The 21,486-nt window shown below is 44.3% G+C and overlaps 1 protein-coding gene across 5 annotated transcripts in view; it reads left to right on the forward strand.

Annotated features, from left to right (window-relative positions):
* Positions 1-21,486, forward strand: part of LOC106588839 (collagen alpha-1(XVI) chain-like) — a 106,100-nt gene that overhangs the window by 29,953 nt on the left and 54,661 nt on the right. For all 5 annotated transcript variants that reach the window (XM_045709603.2, XM_014178312.3, XM_045709604.2 and 2 more), the window contains exons 5-8: positions 15,401-15,524; positions 16,268-16,549; positions 17,014-17,094; positions 19,364-19,438. In XM_045709603.2, coding sequence (XP_045565559.2) covers positions 15,401-15,524; positions 16,268-16,549; positions 17,014-17,094; positions 19,364-19,438 — 562 coding nt within the window. The remainder of the gene's footprint in view (positions 1-15,400; positions 15,525-16,267; positions 16,550-17,013; positions 17,095-19,363; positions 19,439-21,486) is intronic.

Consider the following 21,486-nt stretch of genomic DNA (forward strand, 5'->3'; position numbering starts at 1 on the left):
GTGGCAGCATCATGCTGTGGGGGTGTTTTTCGGCTGCAGGAACTGGGAGACTAGTCAGGATCGAGGCAAAGATGAACTGAGTAAAGTACAGAGAAATCCTTGATGAAAACCTGCTCCAGAGCTCTCTGGGCCGAAGGTTCACCTTGCAACAGGACACTGACCCTAAGCACACAACCAAGACAACGCATGATGAGCTTCGGGGCAAGTCTCTGAATGTCCTTGAGTGACCCAGCCACAGCCCGGACCTGAACCCGATCGAGCATCTCTGGAGAGACCTGAAAATAGCTGTGCAGCAACGCTCCCCATCCAACCTGAAAGAGCTTGAGACGATCTGCAAAGAAGAAGGAAAGGCAGATGACCTCTGGCCTTGGATATTCCAGGATGCTCTCTCTCTCTCTCGCTCTCTCACTAACTCCTCTATCTCTTGCTCTCAACCCCCCCTCTCTCTCTCTCTTGCACTCTCTCTCTCGCTCTCTTTCTCTCTCTCTCTCTTCCTCCTCTTCATTTGTCTCTCTTACTCCAGCTCTTTTTTTAAATCACCACTTGTGTGTGTTGGTGGAGGTGGGTGCTGGTTGAACTGACAGTATGTCTGTGAAGCAAATTTTTGCTGTGACTATTCATTCAGCTTCCCCTCCCACAATCCTAACCTTGCAAAACTAACCCAAGATCAGCGTCTAGGAGAAACTTCACCCTACACATAGAGATGTACTTTCTGATTGTTTTAGCAGAAGACCAGAATACCACATCTTTTCCTCCAGCGTTAACACAAGACTGTCACAGTCACATTAACAATAACAGTAGGTGGTTTGGGATTCCTGGAGCAAACACATATAAAAGTGACAGCCATTTTAACATCATATGTTACTTTTAATACCTTTTACCTTAATTATATTTAAGTTAGCTCTAATAATATGGTGGGGGTTTAAAGGTTTTTATCCGTTTTTTGTTCACCATTGTCAGACTATGTAGAGGACCTGATTGAGACCACCGTGTCACACTGTCTTTTTAAACATTCTGTCTCTTGTGGTTCAGAGTTGTTGGTGTTCAGTCTGGTGAATGTTCCCTCTCTTTCCTTCCACAGTCTGATAAATCATAAAAGTGCCCCAGGAGCTGCCAAGTGTATATCACGCTGCAGTATTTTGTTGGGATTTCTGGCTTGATAACTCAATATATCTCCCCCTCTAAGTCGTTTTAGAGCAGACGTTGTGTGCTCAAGGTGCCACACAATATTGTCACATATATTGTGTGTCACAGCATCTCGAGTCACTCTGGAAATATGACAAACAGAAATTAGTAGGTCAGGAGTCAAAAGCTTTCAGGCTGTTTTGTATGGCATGATACCAATACGATGAAGAGAAGAAAGAGTCTGTACATTTTCTTTCTCTTTTTTGCGTTGATTATGTTGTATTGTGGATCAAAATACAGTTATTCGTTATTCCGGGTGTCACTAATCTTATAGTATACAGCAAATTCTCCAGTGTTAAATCAACACAGAGTGTTAAATTTAACACCGGTCCAGTGTCTATACGGGTCCAGACTTTTTGGTGATACATTATCACACTGCTTGGTGTAAAACATTATTTACATATTTCCCAGAGTGCCTTGCCTTTCAAGTGAATTGTAGATTTACCACCCATGACTGTATTTGTTAGTGAGAGACATGGTTGTTGCATTCATCCATTCTCAGTCCTGTGGCCTTCACCAAGTGACATCCTAAGCCAATATGTAATCATTCAATTTAAATAATTTAACACAATACAACACGTATTTCATAAGGCCTTATTTTGAGGGCCTAGATTTAGACTAAAACAGTGGCCTGAAACTCATGGTTTACAGGCAAAATCAGGCCTGTATGTCACTATGTTGGCTTCCAAAATGTTGATTATCCAACATTTAGAATTTTAAGATTAAGATACGAGACAACCTAAATCATCTAAACTGGAACAACCATTTCAGTAGTGGGTGCAATAAGTCCAAGTAACAGATTTAGAAAAAATGTCAGCTACATTAAATAGTACCCGCAAAACACCAGTCTCAACGTCAACAGTGAAGAGGCGACTCCGGGATGCTGGCCTTCTAGGCAGAGTTCCTCTGTCCAGTGTCTCTGTTCTTTTGCCCATCTTAATCTTTTCTTTTTATTGACCAGTCTGAGATATGGCTTTTTCTTTGCAACTCTGCCTAGAAGGCCAGCATCCCGGAGTCCCCTCTTCACTGTTGATGTTGAGACTGGTGTTTTGCGGGTACTATTTAATGAGCCTGCCAGTTGAGGGTTTGTGAGGCGTCTGTTTCTCAAACTAGACCCTCTAATGTACTTGTCCTCTTGCTCAGTTGTGCACCAGGGCCTCCCACTCCTCTTTCTATTCTGGTTAGAGCCAGTTTGCGCTGTTCTGTGAAGGGAGTAGTACACAGCGTTGTACGAGATCTTCAGTTTCTTGGCAATTTCTCGCATTGAATAGCCTTCATTTCTCAGAACAAGACTGACTGATGAGTTTCAGAATAAAGTTCTTTGTTTCTGGCCATTTTGAGCCTGTAATCAAACCCACACATTCTTATACTCCAGATGCTCAACTAGTCTAAAGAAGACCAGTTTTATTGCTTCTTTAAACAGAACAACAGTTTTCCGCTGTGCTAACATAATTGCAAAAGGGTTTTCTAATGATCAATTAGCCTTTTAAAATTATAAACTTGGATTAGCTAACACAACGTGCCATTGGAACACAGGAGTGATGGTTGCTGATAATGGGCCTCTGTATGCCTATGTAGATATTCCATAATAATAAAAAAAGCAGTTTCCAGCTACAGTAGTCATTTACATCATTAACAATGTCTACACTGTATTTCTGATCAATTTGATATTATTTTAATGGACAAAAAATTTGCTTTTCTTTCAAAAACAAGGACATTTCTAGGTGACCCCAAACTTTTGAACGGTCGTGTATATTTGAGTAGCATAACATTAATTAATCAATGTACATAAAAATAGATATTAAAACAAACAATTTTTAAAAATCCACCTGCAAATTAACACCAATGAGTGTTAATTTAACTCTTACAGAGTTAATTTAACACTTGAACAACACTATAAATGTTACACTGAAAAATCAACACTATGTAACACTGGTCTATTTGCTGTTTAGGAGTCATATTACTGTTGGTTGAGAGAGACTCTTTCTTCAGACAACACACTTCTCTCTCTCTCGCTCTCTCTCTATCTCTCTCTATCCATCTTTCTCGCTTCTTTCTCTCTATCTCTCTCTTTCTGTCTCTCGCTCTCTCTCTATGTATCTCTCTCGCACTCTCATTCTTTCCCCCCTCTTCTCTCCCTCTTCTAGAGATGTAAATAAACAGATACATAAGAAAACATCTGCTTGCTTTTCTTCTCTTTCTCTTTGTTGTTTCTTCTCTCTCTCCCCCTCCCTGGCTGGAAGAAGTAAAGTGAAGGATAAGAGTCTATCAGCAGATGCCTCTCCTCTCTGATTTAAAACACTGTAGACGTGGCTCTGTTTCTCACCGGAGGGGTGGAGAAAGGGAACAAATAAATAAACGAGTGTATGAACGAGTGAAAGGGGGTTATCAGTTTATGTCAAGATGACAGGTGATTCCATGAGAAACAAACCCTGAGGTGACTATATGTTCTGCTGTAAAGATAGCTGTGTGTACATGTGTGTCTGTCTCTGTGTAGCTCAGACTGGCACAGCTCCAACACCGTTCCTCCGACTACCAAAACGTCATGGCATAATTCCTATTAAGAGTTTGAAAGGAGCATGATTGAAATATACGATGCAGAGCATTCCATTTGACTGCTGGGGGACAAGGAGACCCCAGCTCTGTTAAAACCATTGACAACTATGTGCCGTTTTCAAGGGTTTGTTAAATAAGTGTTATAGCTAACTATTTGGTTTTAATGTCATCACCTCGTGAAGAGCATAGTCAGAACTACAAATGTCCATTCATTCCAAGCAAAACAATTGCATATTTACATGTTTACAGTGCATATTTACAGTATCTCTATCATCAGAGTTATAAATCAAGTAACTGAATGCTTTCCATGATCAGTAAACATCAGTTGATCATGTCATTTCTGATACGTGAGGGTAACCCATTGTTATTATAGCTCATAGGGTAGCCTCACGATATCTCTCAATAAAATAAAAAATGAAAAACCAGTGTCCACCACCAGGATCGGACACATAACCTTCTGATCCAAGAGTCATGGGATTATTCCCATCCACAAAACCCAGGTCTACTTGATGCTAATAACGCTCACTGTTGTCCCTAGTGGCTGGTTTTGAAGGCATTTCACAATGTCCTCAGGGCATGGATCATTCTTTCAATGTCCTTTTCTGTCACCCCATTCTCATATACACTCTCTATTGCTGCTTTTCTCTATAGGCAATGACTCATACTTTGTCCAACTTATATCTTCTTTCTGCCCTCCATCGCTCTTTACTTATCTCTCCCTCTTTGTAAGGTATGCAGTTCTTGTGTTATTTCCCTTGGATCCCCTCTATGTTATAAATCACTGTCAGCCCTCTTCTCTCAGAGTGAGAAACCAGCTGCCAACAAAACCACAACTGTGTGTGTGTGTGGTGTGTGTGTGTGTGTGTGTGTGTGTGTGTGTGTGTGTGTGTGTGTGTGTGTGTGTGTGTGTGTTTGTGTGTGTGTGTGTGTGTGTGTGTGTGTGTGTGCGCACCTGTGCGTCCTGCGTGTCTTTTTGTGTGCGTGCATATGTGTGTGTATTCTTGCGGTGTGTGCCTATTTAAATATGTTAGCCTATATTATACTCTGTCAATCACTGTTAGTGTGTGTTTCTGTATTGGGAGAGACGGGGAGAAACAGGGAGATGAGGAATTAGATGAGAGACATGAAGAGACAGGGAGATGAGGAATTAGGTGAGAGACAGGGAGAGACAGGGAGATGAGGAATTAGATGAGAGACAGTGAGAGACAGGGAGATGAGGAATTAGGTGAGAAACAGGGAGAGACAGGGAGATGAGGAATTAGATGAGAGACAGTGAGAGACAGGGAGATGAGGAATTAGGTGAGAGACAGGGAGAGACAGGGAGATGAGGAATTAGATGAGAGACAGTGAGAGACAGGGAGATGAGGAATTAGATGAGAGACAGGGAGAGACAGGGAGATGAGGAATAAGATAAGAGACAGGGAAAGACAGAGAGAGACCGGAAGATGAGGAATTAGATGGGAGACAATGAGATGACAGAGAGAGACAGGAAGATGAGGAATAAGATGAGAGACAGGGAGAGACAAGGAGATGACGAATTAGATGAGAGACAGGGAGGTACAGGGAGAGACAGTGAGTTTAGGAATTAAATGAGAGACAGGGAGATACAGGGAGATGAGGAATAAGATGAGAGACAGGGAGATTAAGAATTAGATGAGAGACAGGGAGGTACAGGGAAAGACAGGGAGATGAGGAATTAGATGAGAGACAGGGAGGTACAGCGAAAGACAGGGAGATGAGGAATTAGATGAGAGACAGGGAGATTAAGACTAAGATGAGAGACAGAGAGAGACAGAGAGAGACAGGGAGATGAGGAATAAGATGAGAGACAAGGAGATGAATAATTAAATGAGAGACAGGGAGGTACAGGGAGATGAGGAATTAGATGAGAGACAGGGAGGGACACAAATTATCAAGGAACCTACCAGGTACAACCCTAAATCCATAACCATGGGCACCCTCTTAGATATCATCCTGACCAACTTACCCTCTAAATACACCTCTGCTGTCTTCAACCAGGATCTCAGCGATCACTGCCTCATGCCTGCGTCCGTAATGGGTCCGCAGTCAAACGAACACCCCTCATCACTGTCAAACGCTCCCTTAAACACTTCAATATCCTGGAAGGATATTGACCTCATCCCATCAGTAGAGGATGCCTGGTTGCTCTTTAAACGTGATTTCCTCACCATCTTAAATAATCATGACTCATTCAAAAAATGTAGAACTAAGAACAGATATAGCCCTTGGTTCACCCCAGACTTGACTGACTGTCACGGTTGTCGAAAGGAGGAGTGGACCAAAGTGCAGCGTGTCTGTCGTTCCACATTTTATTTACACAGTGAAACTATGCAATACATAAATAAACTGAATGACAAAAACAACAAACCGTGACGCAGAGGTGAAACATACACTACTCAAAAACAATCTCCCACAAACCCAGGTGGAAAAAAACTCTACTTAAGTATGATCTCCAATTAGAGACAACGAGGACCAGCTGCCTCTAATTGGAGATCATCCCATACAAAACCCCAACATAAAAATACAAAACTAGAACCTGAACATAGAACCCTGACCTACTCTACCATAGAAAATAACATATTTCTATGGTCAGGATGTGACAGTACCCCCCCCCAAAAGGTGCAGACTCCGACCGCACCTAAAGAAAACAAACCCCCACCCCCCCCCCCCCCCCCCAAAAAAAGAAAAAAAAGGGAGGGCAGGGTGGGTAACTATTGTCTATGGCGGCTCTGGTGCAGTACACATAACCTTCTCATCCCGCAGATCCTCCCACAGAGGAGGCGGCTCCGGTTCGGGGCGTAACCCCCGCTCCGCCCGCTGATCCCTCTGCTTCTGTGCCACCGGACCATGGATTGTCGTCGGAGGAACCGGACTGACGTTCATCATCGGAGGAATCGGACTGCGGATCATCGCCGGAGGATCTGTGCTGCGGACCACCGGCGGAGGTTCTGGGCTGCAGGCCGCCGGCGGAGGTTCTGGGCTGCAGGCCGCCGCCGGAGGTTCTGGGCTGCAGGCCGTCGCCGGAGACTCTGGGCTGCAGGCCGTCGCCAGGGGGTTCCGGACTGGGGAACGTCTCAGGAGGGTCCAGACTGTAGGCCGTCTCAGGAGGTTCCAGACTGGGGAACGTCTCAGGAGGTTCCGGACTGTAGGCCGTCTCAGGAGGTTCCGGACTGTAGGCCGTCTCAGGAGGTTCCGGACTGTAGGCCGTCTCAGGAGGTTCCGGACTGGGAACTGTCGCCGGAAGCTCCGGACTGGGAACTGTCGCCGGAAGCTCCGGACTGGGAACTGTCGCCGGAAGCTCTGGGCTGGGAATGCGCACTGGAAGCCTGATGCGTGTGGCTGGCACAGGTGGCACCAGACTAGTAACACGCACCTCAGGGCGAGTGCGGGGAGCAGGAACAGGACCCCCCGGACTGGGCAGGCACACTGGAGGCCTGATGCGTGGGGCTGGCACAGGTGGCGCCAGACTGGTAACACGCACCTCAGGGCAAGTGCGAGGAGCAGGCACAGGGCGTACCAGGCTGGATAGACTCACTGGAGGCCTGGTACGTGGGGCAGGCACAGGATATACTGGGCCGTGGAGGCGCACAAACCCAGGTGGAAAAAAACCCTACTTAAGTATGATCTCCAATTAGAGACAACGAGGACCAGCTGCCTCTAATTGGAGATCATCCCAAACAAAACCCAACATAGAAATACAAAACTAGAACCTGAACATAGAAATAGAAAACATAGAGAGAGAAAAACCTGTCACGCCCTGACCTACTCTACCATAGAAAATAACATATTTCTATGGTCAGGACGTGACACTGTCCTTGACCAGCACAAAAACATCCTGTGGTGTTCTGCATTAGCATCGAATAGCCCCCGCGATATGCAACTTTTCACAGAAGTCAGATACCAATCTACACAGTCAGTTAGGAAAGCTAAGGCTAGCTTTTTCAAACAGAAATTTGCATCCTGTAGCACTAATTCCAAAAAGTTCTGCGACTCTAAAGTCCATGGAGAATAAGAGTACCTCCTCCCAGCTGCCCACTGCACTGAGGCTAGGAAACACTGTCACCACTGATAAATCTACGATAATCGATCATTTCAATAAGGATTTTTCTCCGGCTGGCCATGCTTTCCAACTGGCTACCCCTACCCCAGCCAACAGCTCTGCACCCCCTGCAGCAACTTGCCCAATGTTCTGAAAGAGCTACAATATCTGGATCCCTACAAATCAGCTGGGCTAGACAATCTGGACCCTCTCTTTCTAAAATTATCCACCAAAATTGTTGCAACAACCATTACTGAATTATTTAGGCTATATTATTCAAATTATTTCAAGGAAATAATACAAAGAAATACATTGTGAAGCGACACAATAGGCTGGTAGGGACATAAAGCGCTCAGCATTTAAACAACATTTTGTTGTATTAAATCATTATATTCTATAAATTGTGCATATAGGCTGTGACTTACTTCGAATTAAATACAAATGAAATGCAAAATGACTTATTAGTGCCTTTAAATTCGTTTTTAGAATTCATTTTTAGAAACACGAGTTTGGACTGTCTGTGGCTTCAGGCTCATGTGATGGTGCCTGGAGAGCCGGCCAGCAGCAGAGAATATCCTCTCTACACTTGCAGAGCCACAGGGGATGCTAAACATTCTGTTGACCACTATTGCCAGGCTGGGCAGAGATTATGAGTTATTGAATTTTTTTCTATAGGTAAGCCTAAAGGTTTTTAGGCAAAATAACCAAATCAAAAATGGAAAGCTGCTAGAACGTGGAAAAATGCCAGGCCTATATTGGGCCAAAATCTATTATGGCTTATTGTATAGATAATAGAACGAAAATGAACGAAACGTTTAAGAGATCAGATTTTTTGTTTATTAATACTTTGCTACAATGACACACTTAGTTATCTACCCATCTCATTCCTTTATTTTAGTATGTGCACGTAGCATGCTTTTGTAATAGGTGTCTTTTCAGATTCAACAAGGATTCTTTAGTTGTGGACACTAAATCACTGCACTCCCTCTCTAGGTCCTCATCTTTGTAAGTCACCTTGATTTAGCACCTGTGTGTTTTATCAGTTTCTTTATGAAAATATTTAGTGAACTCCATGACAGTAGCTAAAGCAAGGGGCTATAGCAGCACACAAGTAGACTACAAATACATGCTGGGGCGGTCATGCCCTGAGCTTGTGAAAATGAGCACTACTGCAGAGAAATTGGAGCGGGCGAGAAGGCCAACGCTCCAGCCTTTGGGAATCTCGCTCCACGCTCCAGTCAAATTGGGCACGCTCCACTCCTTGCTCCGCTCCACGCTCCTCTCTTCGTTCCACTCCAGCTCCACAAAAAAACTGGTTAACTCTCTTATATATGCTATGGGGGATGCCGCTGATGATATTTTGGAAGTATCGCCATTGACTGATGCTGATAAAAAAAAGTATGCTAATGTGAAAGCAGCATTTGAGCAGCACTGTTCAGGAAAACCCATGTTATTTTTGAGAGAGCCCAAATGATGAGGGAGGGAGTGCAGAGGCACTCATCACAGCTGTACAAAAGCTGTCTGAGCATTGTAACTTTGGAATGCTCAAAGAAGGTCTGATGAGAGACATAATTGTTGTTGGAATAAATGACAGGAGGCTGTCAGAACAGCTTCAGTTGGACTCACATCACATTGTGTTCCACTCACCTTGAGAGGTGGAGAGCTGGTCAGGATGGAGAACATAGATGTTATATAGATGTTATAGATGTTATAACCAAAGTGACAGAGCCCACAGAATGGTGCTCAGGGATGGATGTTGTCTTGAAAGCCAATGGAGACATCAGAGGGAATGAATCAGTGATAAGAGAGCGTTTCATTCTTCCAGGAGGAGATGAAACACCCGCAAAGTTGACAAATACAGTTTTTCACGAAACTAGATGCTCGATCTGGATTTTGGCAAATCCCTGTCTCCCTCTCAAATCCCTCTCAGTCACACCTCCTCACTTCCTTCATCACACCATTAGGGATGTCATGATTGTTGTAAGGATTGGACCAAAACGCAGCGGGAAAATGTATACTCATCTTCTTTTTTTGAAGAAGAAGGAAAAACAAAATAAACACGTATACAAAAGAAACGACTCCAAACAGTTCCGTCAGGTGCAACAAACACTAAACCAGGAAATAACTACCCACAAACCCCCATAGAACAAACACCCCTATAAATAGGACCCTCAATCAGAGGCAACGAGAAGCAGCTGCCTCCAATTGAAGGTCAACCCAATAAACACCACATAGAAATAGACCAACTAGAAATAACATAGAAATACACTAACATAGAACATAACCCAAACAACCCCGAAACACCCTAAACAAACACCCCCTGCCACGCCCTGACCAAACTACAATAACAAACAGCCCCTTTACTGGTCAGGACGTGACAAGGGAGGTACCACTTACCACTTCAACAGATTGCCATTAGGCATATTATCGGCGCCCGAGCATTGCCTCAAATGTTTGAGAACTTCCAAGAGTGCTGGGTGCCATGCTGATGACATTCTGTTGTTTGGATGTGACAGACAAGAACACAACAAGAGACTTCACAAAGTGCTACAGAAACTGCAGCAGGAGTGTCTCACTCAACGGAAAGTGTACGTTTGCAAAGGATGAAGTCATCTTCTTGGGTCACAGGGTTAATGCTTCAGGACTGGAGCCACTGATGGGCATGGCGAACTACCCTGCTAAGTTTCTGCCCCAACTGGCTACATACAGCATGCCACTGAATGCGCTGAGCCCAGAGAAGAACGAGGGTTGCTGGGGGCATCACCAGAAGACTGCTTTTCAGAAGCTCAAGGAGGAACTGAGTTCTCCAAAAAGCACTCGCTCAGTACTCGTGCATGGCTGAGACAAAGGTTGCAGCAAACTCATCGTCATACGACATACAGTTGATGTCAGAAGTTTACATACACTTAGGTTGGAATCATTAAAACTCGTTTTTCAACCACTCCACAAAATTCTTGTTAATAAACTAAAGTTTTGGCAAGTCGGTTTGGACATCTACTTTGTGCATGACGCAAGTAATTTTTCCAACAATTGTTTACAGACAGATTATTTCACTTATATTTCACTGTATCACAATTCCAGTGGGTCAGAAGTTTACATACACTAAGTTGACTGTGCCTAACTTCTTATGGGCACTTCTTTATATCCATAAAAACTCAGTTTAGCTGGCGCGCTTCAGTCAATAATCCACCCAGTTTCCCTCCATCAAAATGCATACAAAATGAATCCCAAACGTTACTAATAAACTTTTCCAAACAAGTCAAACAACGTTTATAGTCAAACCTTGGGTACTCTAATACGTAAATAAATGCTCAAATTTTAGACGGAGAATCGTTATTGTCTTTACCAGAGAGAAATACCAAAGAACACGCTCTCTTCCACACGCTTGGAAACACTACAACCAAAATGGGAGCCACCTAGAAAAACTACAATTTCTGGCTCATTTTTCCAAAAACCAACATGAAACTCTTTCTAAAGACTGGTGACATCTAGTGGAAGCCCTAGGAACTGCAGTCTGGGAGGATTTCGCCTTATAATAAAAGTGACAGCCATTGAAAACAGTGGCAGGCTGAAAGTGTTTTTGGGGGGGATGGTTTGTCCTCGGGGTCTCGCCTGCCATATCAGTTCTGTTATACTCACAGACATTATCTTAACAGTTTTAGAAACTGTAGAGTGTTTTCTATCTAGATCTACCAATTATATGCATATGCTAGCTTCTGGGCCTGAGTAACAGGCAGTTTACTTTGGGCACGCTTTTCATCCGGACGTGAAAATACTACCCCCTACCCAAGAGAGGTTAAACAGCTTGGAAAACTCCAGAAAAGGATGTCATGGCTTTAGAAGCTTCTGATAGGCTAATTGACATAATTTGAGTCAATTGGAGGTGTACCTGTGGATGTATTTCAGGCCTACCTTCAAACTCAGTGCCTCTTTGCTTGACATCATGGGAAAATCAAAAGAAATCAACCAAGACCTAAGAAAAACAATTGTAGACCTCCACAAGTCTGGTTCATCCTTGGGAGAAATTTCCAAATGGCTGAAGGTACCACGTTCATCTGTACAAACAGTAGTACGCAAGTATAAACACCATGGGACCACGCAGCCATCATACCGCTCAGGAAGGAGACACGTTCTGTCACCTAGAGATGAACATACTTTGGTGCGAAAAGTGCAAATCAATCCCAGAACAACAGCAAAGGACCTTGTGAAGATGCTGGAGGAAACAGGTACAAAAGTATCTATGTCCATAGTAAAACAAGTCCAATATCAACATAACCTGAAAGGCCGCTCAACAAGGAAGAAGCCACTGCTCCAAAACCTCCATAAAAAAAGCCAGACTACGGTTTGCATCTGCACATGGGGACAAAGATCGTAATTTTTGGAGAACTGTCCTCTGGTCTGATGAAACAAAAATATAACTGTTTGGCCATAATGACCATCGTTATGTTTGGAGGAAAAAGGGGAAGGCTTGCAAGCCGAAGAACACTATCCCAACCGTGAAGCACGGGGGTGGCAGCATCATGTTGTGGGGGTGCTTTGCTGCAGGAGGGACTAGTGCACTTCACAAAATAGTTGGCATCCTGAGGAAGGGAAGTTATGTGGATATATTGAAGCAACATCTCAAGACATCAGTCAGGAAGTTAAAGCTTGGTCGCAAATGTGTCTTCCAAATGGACAATGACCCCAAGCATACTTCCAAAGTTTGGCAAAATTGCTTAAGGACAACAAAGTCAAGGTATTGGAGTGGCCATCACAAAGCCTTGACCTCAATCCTATAGACAATTTGTGGGCAGAACTGAAAAAAACGTGTGCAAGCAAGGAGGCCTACAAACCTAAATCAATTACACCAGCTCTGTCAGGAGGAATGGGCCAAAATTCACCCAACTTATTGTGGGAAGCTTGTGGAAGGCTACCCGAAACATTTGACCCAAGTTAAACAATTTGAAGGCAATGCTACCGAATACTAATTGAGTGTATGTAAACTTCTGACCCACTGGGAATGTGATGGAAGAAATAAAAGCTGAAGTAAATCATTCTCTCTACTATTATTCTGACATTTCACATTCTTAAAATCAGTGGTGATCCTAACTGACCTAAAATAGGGATTTTTTACTTGGATTAAATGTGAGGAATTGTGAAAACTGAGTTTAAATGTATTTAGCTGAGGTGTATGTAAACTTCCGACTTCAACTGTAGGTGCGGTGCTGACTCAGAAACAGGCTTACAATACTTGGAAACCTGTGACATATATCTCAAGAGCAATGACTGATATAGAGAAATGCTAATCAGCAGCCACGTATGCATGTTAAAGACTGACTCCTTTCCTTCAGGTCCTGCAGTTCACACCAGAAACTGACCACAAACCCCTGCTCCCGTTGCTAGGCTCCAGAGCCCTAGATCAGGGTCCTACGATTTACACCACAACATCGTCTATGTGTCAGGGAAGAATCTCATCACTGCAGACACGCTGTCGAGGGCACCGATGGGTGACGCACCATCCACTGCGACTTACAACTGGACAAGATAGTGTACGTGGATACCATCGTTTCCTCACTACCAGTTGCAGAGGCTCGAGTGACAGACCACAGAGGCACAACAAGCCGACGAATCCTGCAAAAAGTTTAAACAATTCTGCCTTATCGAATGGCCGGGATAACACAAGCTGCACACAGACGTGGCACCTTTCTGGCAGGCCAGGACGGAGCTTCCATGGCAGGTAACATTATTCTGAAAGGTGAAAGACTTGAAATAGCACAGACACTCAGAGATGAAAAAAGATCTTCTGAGTATACACTGAGTGCATAAAAACATTAGGAACACCTGCTCTTTCCATGACAGACTGACCAGGTGAATCCAGGTGAAAGCCATGATCCCTTATTGATGTCACCTGTTAAATCCACTTAAATCATTGTAGATGAATGGGAGGAGACAGGTTAAAGAAGGATTTTTAGGCCTTAAGACAATTGAGACATGGATTGTGTATGTGTGCCATTCAGAGGGTGAATGGGGAAGACAAAAGATTGAAGTGCCTTTTGAAATGGGTATGGTAGTAGGTGGAAGGCGCACCGGTTTGTGTCAAGAACGGCAACGCTGCTGGGTTTTTCATGCTCAACAGTAATAGTTATATTTTCATAATTAATAGGCTGACACATTACCTTTAGCCATACAGAATATCTCACCACCATGCGTTTCCATCTCATCTCATCTCTCCTTTATTCCTTTTTCTATTATCCCGAGAGAGGGACTGTCAACAGTTTAATGAAATAGCCTTGTGAAAACATGTTACTATCCATGTTCCTGAACAGATTTCACTTGGTTTCCCAAAATAAGCACTGGGTAGCTGCAGGGACAAGGTTGGAGAGCCCATGGCTTACAGAGTTTGGGTGGAATATCACCTGTTGATAACCAGAGTAGCCTACCCTACATGAGTGAAACAACATGAGTTAAACGAACCGGCGGGAAAGTGGCCTCCATTTGCTATGGATGATATGTTTTCTTTCTCTTGCCCCTGTGCCTGTTCCTGTTCCTGCCCATTTGATAATGGGCCATTTTAAATCAAAACTCATTTTACATATTAGTAAAGACAAGATTAAATTGAGAATAGTCTGATGGGTTAAAATATGATCACTTGATGAAAGAACAGCTGTGCAGCCTGAGGCAAGGAACAGAGAGCAAGCTTTTTTGCTACTTTCTCAAATCATCAATAGCCTGTGGTCGCGTCATGCAGCCAAAACATGTTTGATTTCTAAGACATTCAAAGGCTTGTATCATTCAGAACTAAAGTTGCCAAATAACTCTAAATCTAGCATATTAGACCTGTTTCAAATGATCCCTTTTACACTGAACATAGCCACTTCATATGGCACTCTTGCTACAGAATGGGAAAAATATTGTTGATGTTCCAAAGGAGCGCAACAGCGTCTTGTTTACGTGGAGGCCTGGAGATGCTAAATGTATTTATGTTAATTACGGTCAATTACCGTGCGACCGGCAGTCTTTTGCATGACAATAACCATCTGACAAAATGTAATGACCTCCACATCTGTAACTATACCTTGTTTTATCTTACTAAACACGCTCCTTAAGCTTCGGTGTCCCTGTCTCCTTATTCTTTCAACACACACACGCACGTACATTCTGTGTCTCTCCCTCTGTCTCTCAGTGTCTCAGCGCAAACATACACACACTTGTGTGTGTGTGTGTGTTATGTCTGTTATGTGTATATTAGTGTGTATGTCCATGTGTATCCGCGGACGTGTTTAACTATTCTTGTGAATAGTTATAAAAAAAAAATTTGGGACCAACTGGGGATATTATGTTAGCCCCCACAAGGTCAAATGCTATTTCTAGGGGGTTTAGGGTTAAGGTTAGAATTAGTGTTTGAATTAAGTGAAGGGTTAGGAGCTAGGATTCATTTTAGGGTTAGGAGCTAGGGTTAGGGTTAAGATTAGGTTTTTAGGTTACGGTTAGGGTTAGGGTAAGAGTACGTGTTAGGGTTAGGGGTTAGCGAAAATAGGATTTTGAATGGGACTGAATTGTGTGTCCCCACAAGGTTAGCTGTACAAGACTGTGTGTGTGTCTAACAGTTTGTTTTCTCAGTCAGGTGTTCCCCCATGGTCTTCCTGATGAGTTCACGCTGGTCTTCACTTTGCTCCTCAAGAAGAAAACACTGAGAGACAACATCTACCTCTTCCAGATCTCTGATGAACAGGGATACCCACAGGTATACACTTCTCTTTTCACCTCCCTCTCTCATCTCTGTCCTCTACCCTCTTTTATTATGCTCTTTCCTCCCCTCTCACTCCATCTCTCTCTCTCTCTCTCTCTCTCTCTCTCTTCTGCTCCCTCTTTCATCTCTCCCCTCTCACTCCATCTCTCTCTCTTTCTTCTGTTCTCTTCTCTATCTGTTCCATCGCTCTCTTTCCTCCTCCTCCATCTCTCTACTCTCTATCCTCCCTTCAGCTTCTCCTCTCTCTCTCTGTTGTTTTCTCATTATTATTCATGTTACTTGTATAATAAGTTTGAAGCCACATTAGTACTCCATGTATATGATGAATTGCAGGCAAACCATCTCATTATAAATGATTGATTGTGTGTTTTCAGTGGCAATAATTAGTATACAGTATATTACCTTTGTCTATGTCTTTGCTAACTTTGCAGTGTGTTCCATGTAGCCCACATTGAGACACAAAGCACTGTACCGAACTTGTAGCTCCTTCTCCTAGTGGCTACTGCTTGGGACTGGATAGGCATATTCAATGAGGCATTGGCTTCAGCATTGCTTACACCTACAATACAATATCAGATTCCGTCAGATCTGTAGACTCCACTGTAGAGGTGTTGTTTCCCAAACAGATGTGATACAACAGTTTTTTTCCCTGTCTCTCCTCCCCTCCTCTGCCTCCTCCTCTCCCCCTCTCTCCTCCTTCCTTCCTCTCCCCCACTCCGTCCTCCCTCCCCCCCAAGTTCTCTCTTGACCTGAATGGCCCTGAGGCCACCCTGTCCCTGCGTGCGCGGGGGGCCGACCCCCTGAGTGACCCAGTTGGGTGTTTGTTCAGTGGGGAGGGCGTGGAGTCTCTCCTGGACAGTGGCTGGCACAAACTGGCCCTCAGCGTCCAACAGGGAGCAGCCTCTCTACACGTGGACTGCAGCTCCATCCAGACCATGCCCCTGGAGCCCCGGGGAGAGCTTCCCACCGAGGGACACACCCTGCTGGGCATCAGAGCCACTGATGCTGCCCCTGTGGAGGTATTGACTGGAAGACCAGGGAGGGAGAAGGGGGGAGTTGATTGTGGTAGGAAGTTGGGAGTAGGGAGATGGGGTTGGGTCAACCTGTATGTGGGGAGTAGGGACATGGAGGTGGAGACTGTGGGAGGAGGGAAGAGATGGAGGGAGAGGTGGAGGGAGAAGTGGAGAGGCTTGGAGGAGGGGAGAGATGTAAGGAAAGGTGGAGAGGATGGGAGGAGGCAGGAGATGAAGGGAGAGGTGGAGACTGTGGGAAGAGGGGACAGGTATATTTAGGGCTGATGGTTGGGGCTGTAGTAGTGGGGCTGTAGTGGGTATACTTGGTCTCTAACAATATTTGTTATCCTTCACTCTCTCTCTCTCTCTCTCTTCCTCTCTCTCGCTCTCTCTCTTCCTTCCTCTCGTCCCCTCTCTCTCCCTTCTTTTCTCCCTTCCCCCTGTCCTCTTCATCTCTACCTGCCTCACAGATGGACATTCAGCAGGTGATGGTGTACTGTGATGCCTCCCTGGCCAGTCAGGAGGCCTGCTGTGAGATACCTGGTGCTCGGGTGAGAACACCAGACATTACACATCGCTCCCACAACCACCACACCAACCATCACACAATGCTTCTGCAACCATCACACTGACCATCACACAGCGCTTTTACAACCATCACACATCGCTCCCACATCCACCACACCAACCATGACACAATGCTTCTGCAACTATCACACCGACCATCACACAACGCTTTTACAACCATCACAAATCGCTCCCACAACCATCATCATATGTAGACTTGCTGATTTTGAGTATTTTTGCCTGGAGAAAGTGTTCCCACACAGTTGGTATCAAGCGGATTGTGCAGAATCAACAATGTTGACAGAGAAAGAGAGAAAGAGAGAGCTCAGGTATGGGTGGAGAGCACAGCCATTTCTGAGATTATTTTTAACCTGAAGGCATTTCCGCCCTGATGTCTGTTTTTGTCTGTACAGACTTTTTATACATATGTGGAAGTGTCCTTCATGTGTGTGCCTGTGTGTGTGTGTGTGTGTGTGTGTGTGTGTGTGTGTGTGTGTGTGTGTGTGTGTGTGTGTGTGTGTGTGTGTGTGTGTGTGTGTGTGTGTGTGTGTGTGTGTGTGTGTGTGTGTGTGTGTGTGTGTGTGTGTGTGTGTTTGTGTGTCTGTGTCTCTGTGTGTCTCTGACAGACAAACAGGGAGAGAGAAGTTACTCAGAACACCTTCAGAACTGAAGAACTGTAGAACAGCCCAGAACACTTTCAGAACCCTCTAGAAAAAAGTGATTTCCTTTGAAGAGGAGAGGAGGAAGAGACATCCAACTCTCCTCCCTCTTCTCTTGCACTCTGAGCTGTCTGCTGTAGGGCTCACCGGAAACACTGTTTAGAACTGAACCAGGAGCTGCAGCACACACATCCCACCAATAGTTCTGAGAAGAGACATCAGCTGTTTGATAAAGATAGGAATGAGATGTCACAGAGGAAAGTGGGAGATTACACTTTTATCAATTAGTATGATATGTTATGTTTCAATTTGTTTGATAGGTGGCAAGGTGGCCAACGTTAAGGGGTTAGGGTTAAGGTTAGGGTTAGGAGTTAAGTTAAAGGGTAAGGTTAGGGTTAGGAGTTAGGTTAAAGGGTTAGGGGAAGGGTTAGCTAACATGCTAAGTAGTTGCAATGTTGCTAATTAGCTAAAATGCTAAAGTTGTCCGTGATGAGATTCAAACACACAATATTTGGGTTGCTAGACATTCATGTTATATGCTCACCAATCCATCCTGACCAACCACCCTATCTGCTTTTTTGGCTTAAGTAACCTTCTGTTTTATGTAACCATACCAAATTTAACATATACTAATTTGAGTGTACCGGATGTAAATGTACTACGTTACGTCTAGTCTGAGACCAGGCTGGTATTATGACTAGACTTGGAGTGTCAGAGAGGGCTAGGCTTACTGTCGTGTGTTACCATGGAAGACCCCTCAACATATTGACCTGTTGGACTACTTTGTCGTCAGTTCAGCTGTTTCCAGGCAGTTCCCTGATGTTTGCTACCTGTAGGCTACGCTTTCACCTTAGACCTAAGCTCTTGATCACGACTCTCCATTACATTACATGTGAGGGTCACGAAGGCGTCTTCTGTGCAGGGGAGTTTAGAGCCCTGACGCTCAGTCTGAACATTAACACGCAGCGCTTGAGCTCCGGTATAGGAAGCGGAAGGACCTTATCTTTCATATCTGCAAGATAATAATAAAAAAAGTCAAATTGATACACATCTTGATAGAGTTAATGTTCCCACTCGGCCATATCTCCATGTTACAGACAAGAGGCGACCACTTGTGCTAATTAGCTATCTAGCGTGCTCTGAACATCTGTGTGTAAGTGTAACTCGAGATGGAAGCACCCATAGCTGTATGGACCTGTGTGTAGTGTAACTCGGGATGGAAGCACCCATAGCTGTATGGATCTGTGTGTAGTGTAACTCGGGATGGAAGCACCCATAGCTGTATGGATCTGTGTGTAGTGTAACTCGGGATGGAAGCACCCATAGCTGTATGGACCTGTGCACAACTGCTACAGTAAGTGTATCTGTTTTATTTGAAGGGTTCTTTCTCGCTGATGAAAGATAAGGGCCATATGTTTCGAAAGCTATATCGCAAGCGATGATTATTGAAGTTTCTAAACTTTAAAGCACAGCTTTGGGATTTAAGTTCACATTAGCCAGTCGTGGTCGAAGCTAATGGCTGAAAACTGCAAGGAGAAGGTAGAATGCTACCTTTATGAGAGCTACTTTGACTTCTGATCTCTCTGTCTCTTAGTGCCCCCCTGGTGCCCTCAAGAGTCGCCGCGCTGCCGAAAACGACCCGGAGCAGCAGGTCCTTGCCTTTAATCAGGTAACACACACACATGTGCACGCAGTACACACATACACACATGCACACTCAAATATATGAACAGACAAACTAACAAGACTACTGGCTAAGCACGAACAGGTAGACAAAGGGAGGGAGCAGTTCTGCCAAAATATTCCATTGTTTTTCCCCCTTATAATCATTGTTCCTCCCCTGATAATTATGAATCCAATCTCAGCCAAAGAGACAACAGTAGCATGATAAATATCTCCCCTCCACAGCCACTACTGAGACATGTTCATATTTAAAACATGTGCAACAGTGCTAGCTTGTTAGATAAATATTTATATTTATTATATTTTGAAGCCATTTTCACCCTCTCTCATTTCATGATTCATGTTAATGCAATCTATTTCCAATTATCCATTCATTGGGCTTGCTGTTTGTCTTGTGGAGAGCCGTTGTTAACTCAAGGCTCTGGCAGACTACAGACAGGAGTACTCAATCCCATAGAATACTGTTCCTCAGCCAGACACAATAACAGAAACTGAGCCGTGTTTGTGTGCCTGCTTCTATGGTGAGTGTGCATGTAGGAGCTTACAGTTGTGGGGCCACTGACTCTTAAACTGCTGTCTGAGTTTGTAATGAGATCCAGGTGTCTGGCAGTGATAGCACTAACCAATGGAATAACAGAGGACAGTAAAGGATGTTCTTATTTGGACAATATAAGAAAGCCTCCATGTAAGCCATTTGGTTACCACGGCATTATTAATTATAGTGTTAACCCCACCCCTTCCGTTTGACAACAGATGTCTTCATGCCACGACTGCAACTTCATTTACACACACAAGCTTTATGCTTTGACCCACGTGTGCACAGCGCAGCACACACACTCCTACACACACACAGACACACACACTCACATTACATTCCTGGTGTATTAGAGTGTATAAGTCATCTTGGCTTTGATTATTGAAAGCAGGACTGAAACATCTGCACTGCACACCAGGGTCATGGACTTAGTAATACTGTACGTGTGTCCTCCTAGCTGCAGTGTGTGTGTGTGTGTGTGTGTGTGTGTGTGTGTGTGTGTGTGTGTGTGTGTGTGTGTGTGTGTGTGTGTGTGTGTGTGTGTGTGTGTGTGTGTGTGTGTGTGTGTGTGTGTGTGTGTGCGTGCGTGCGTGCGTGCGTGTGTCTGTGTGTGTGTCTGTAACTCTCAGTCAATCGTTCTTGTTCTTTCCTCTTCTTGTTTCTTTTCTTTCTGTCCTTTTTTTCTCCTGTCCGACCTTTCTGAAAGGTCAACCCAGATCTCCAAACACTCTGGCTTTGATCCTTCCCCTTATACATGATTTTCCAGGTTGATGTCCCTAAGCACATCTTTCCCCCTCCCCTCGAAAACTATCTCTACCTCTCTCATAGACTTTTACTTCATGCACTTTTTCCATTCTAACACTCACTGATTTCACTTTATTGTTTAGTACTTGTCTGTCTGTCTGTCTGTCTGTCTGTCTGTCTGTCTGTCTGTCTGTCTGTCTGTCTGTCTGTCTGTCTGTCTGTCTGTCTGTCTGTCTGTCTGTCTGTCTGTCTGTCTGTCTGTCTGTCTGTCTGTCTGTCTGTCTGTCTGTCTGTCTAACATTCTATATGCCTATCTGTCTGTCTGTATCACAGTGACTGTTTCTATCTATATTTCCCTCTCCGTTTCACTTCTACATCTACACCCCAGCTCTCTCTCTCTCTCTCTCTCTCTCTCTCTCTCTCTCTCTCTTTCTCTCTCTCTCTCTCTCTCTCTCTCCTTCTCCCTTACCCCATCTCTCTCTCTCTCTCTCTCTCTCCCCTTCTCCCTTACCCCATCTCTCTCTCTCTCTCCTTCTCCCTTACCCCATCTCTCTCTCTCTCTCTCTCCCCTTCTCCCTTACCCCATCTCTCTCTATCTCAGGGTTTATTAGTGATCTGTTTCACCACTCCTCCTTACACCTCTCTTTTCTCCTCCTCCATCCTTTCTGTTTCCCTTTAAAATGCACTCTGGATAAGAGCATCTGGCTAATGACCAGTATGTTCATTTCGATATCTTTCTTCATCCACTCTCTGTT

This window comes from Salmo salar, chromosome 27 (assembly GCF_965601325.2).
Source record: "Salmo salar chromosome 27, fSalSal1, whole genome shotgun sequence".
Taxonomy (NCBI): domain Eukaryota; kingdom Metazoa; phylum Chordata; class Actinopteri; order Salmoniformes; family Salmonidae; genus Salmo; species Salmo salar.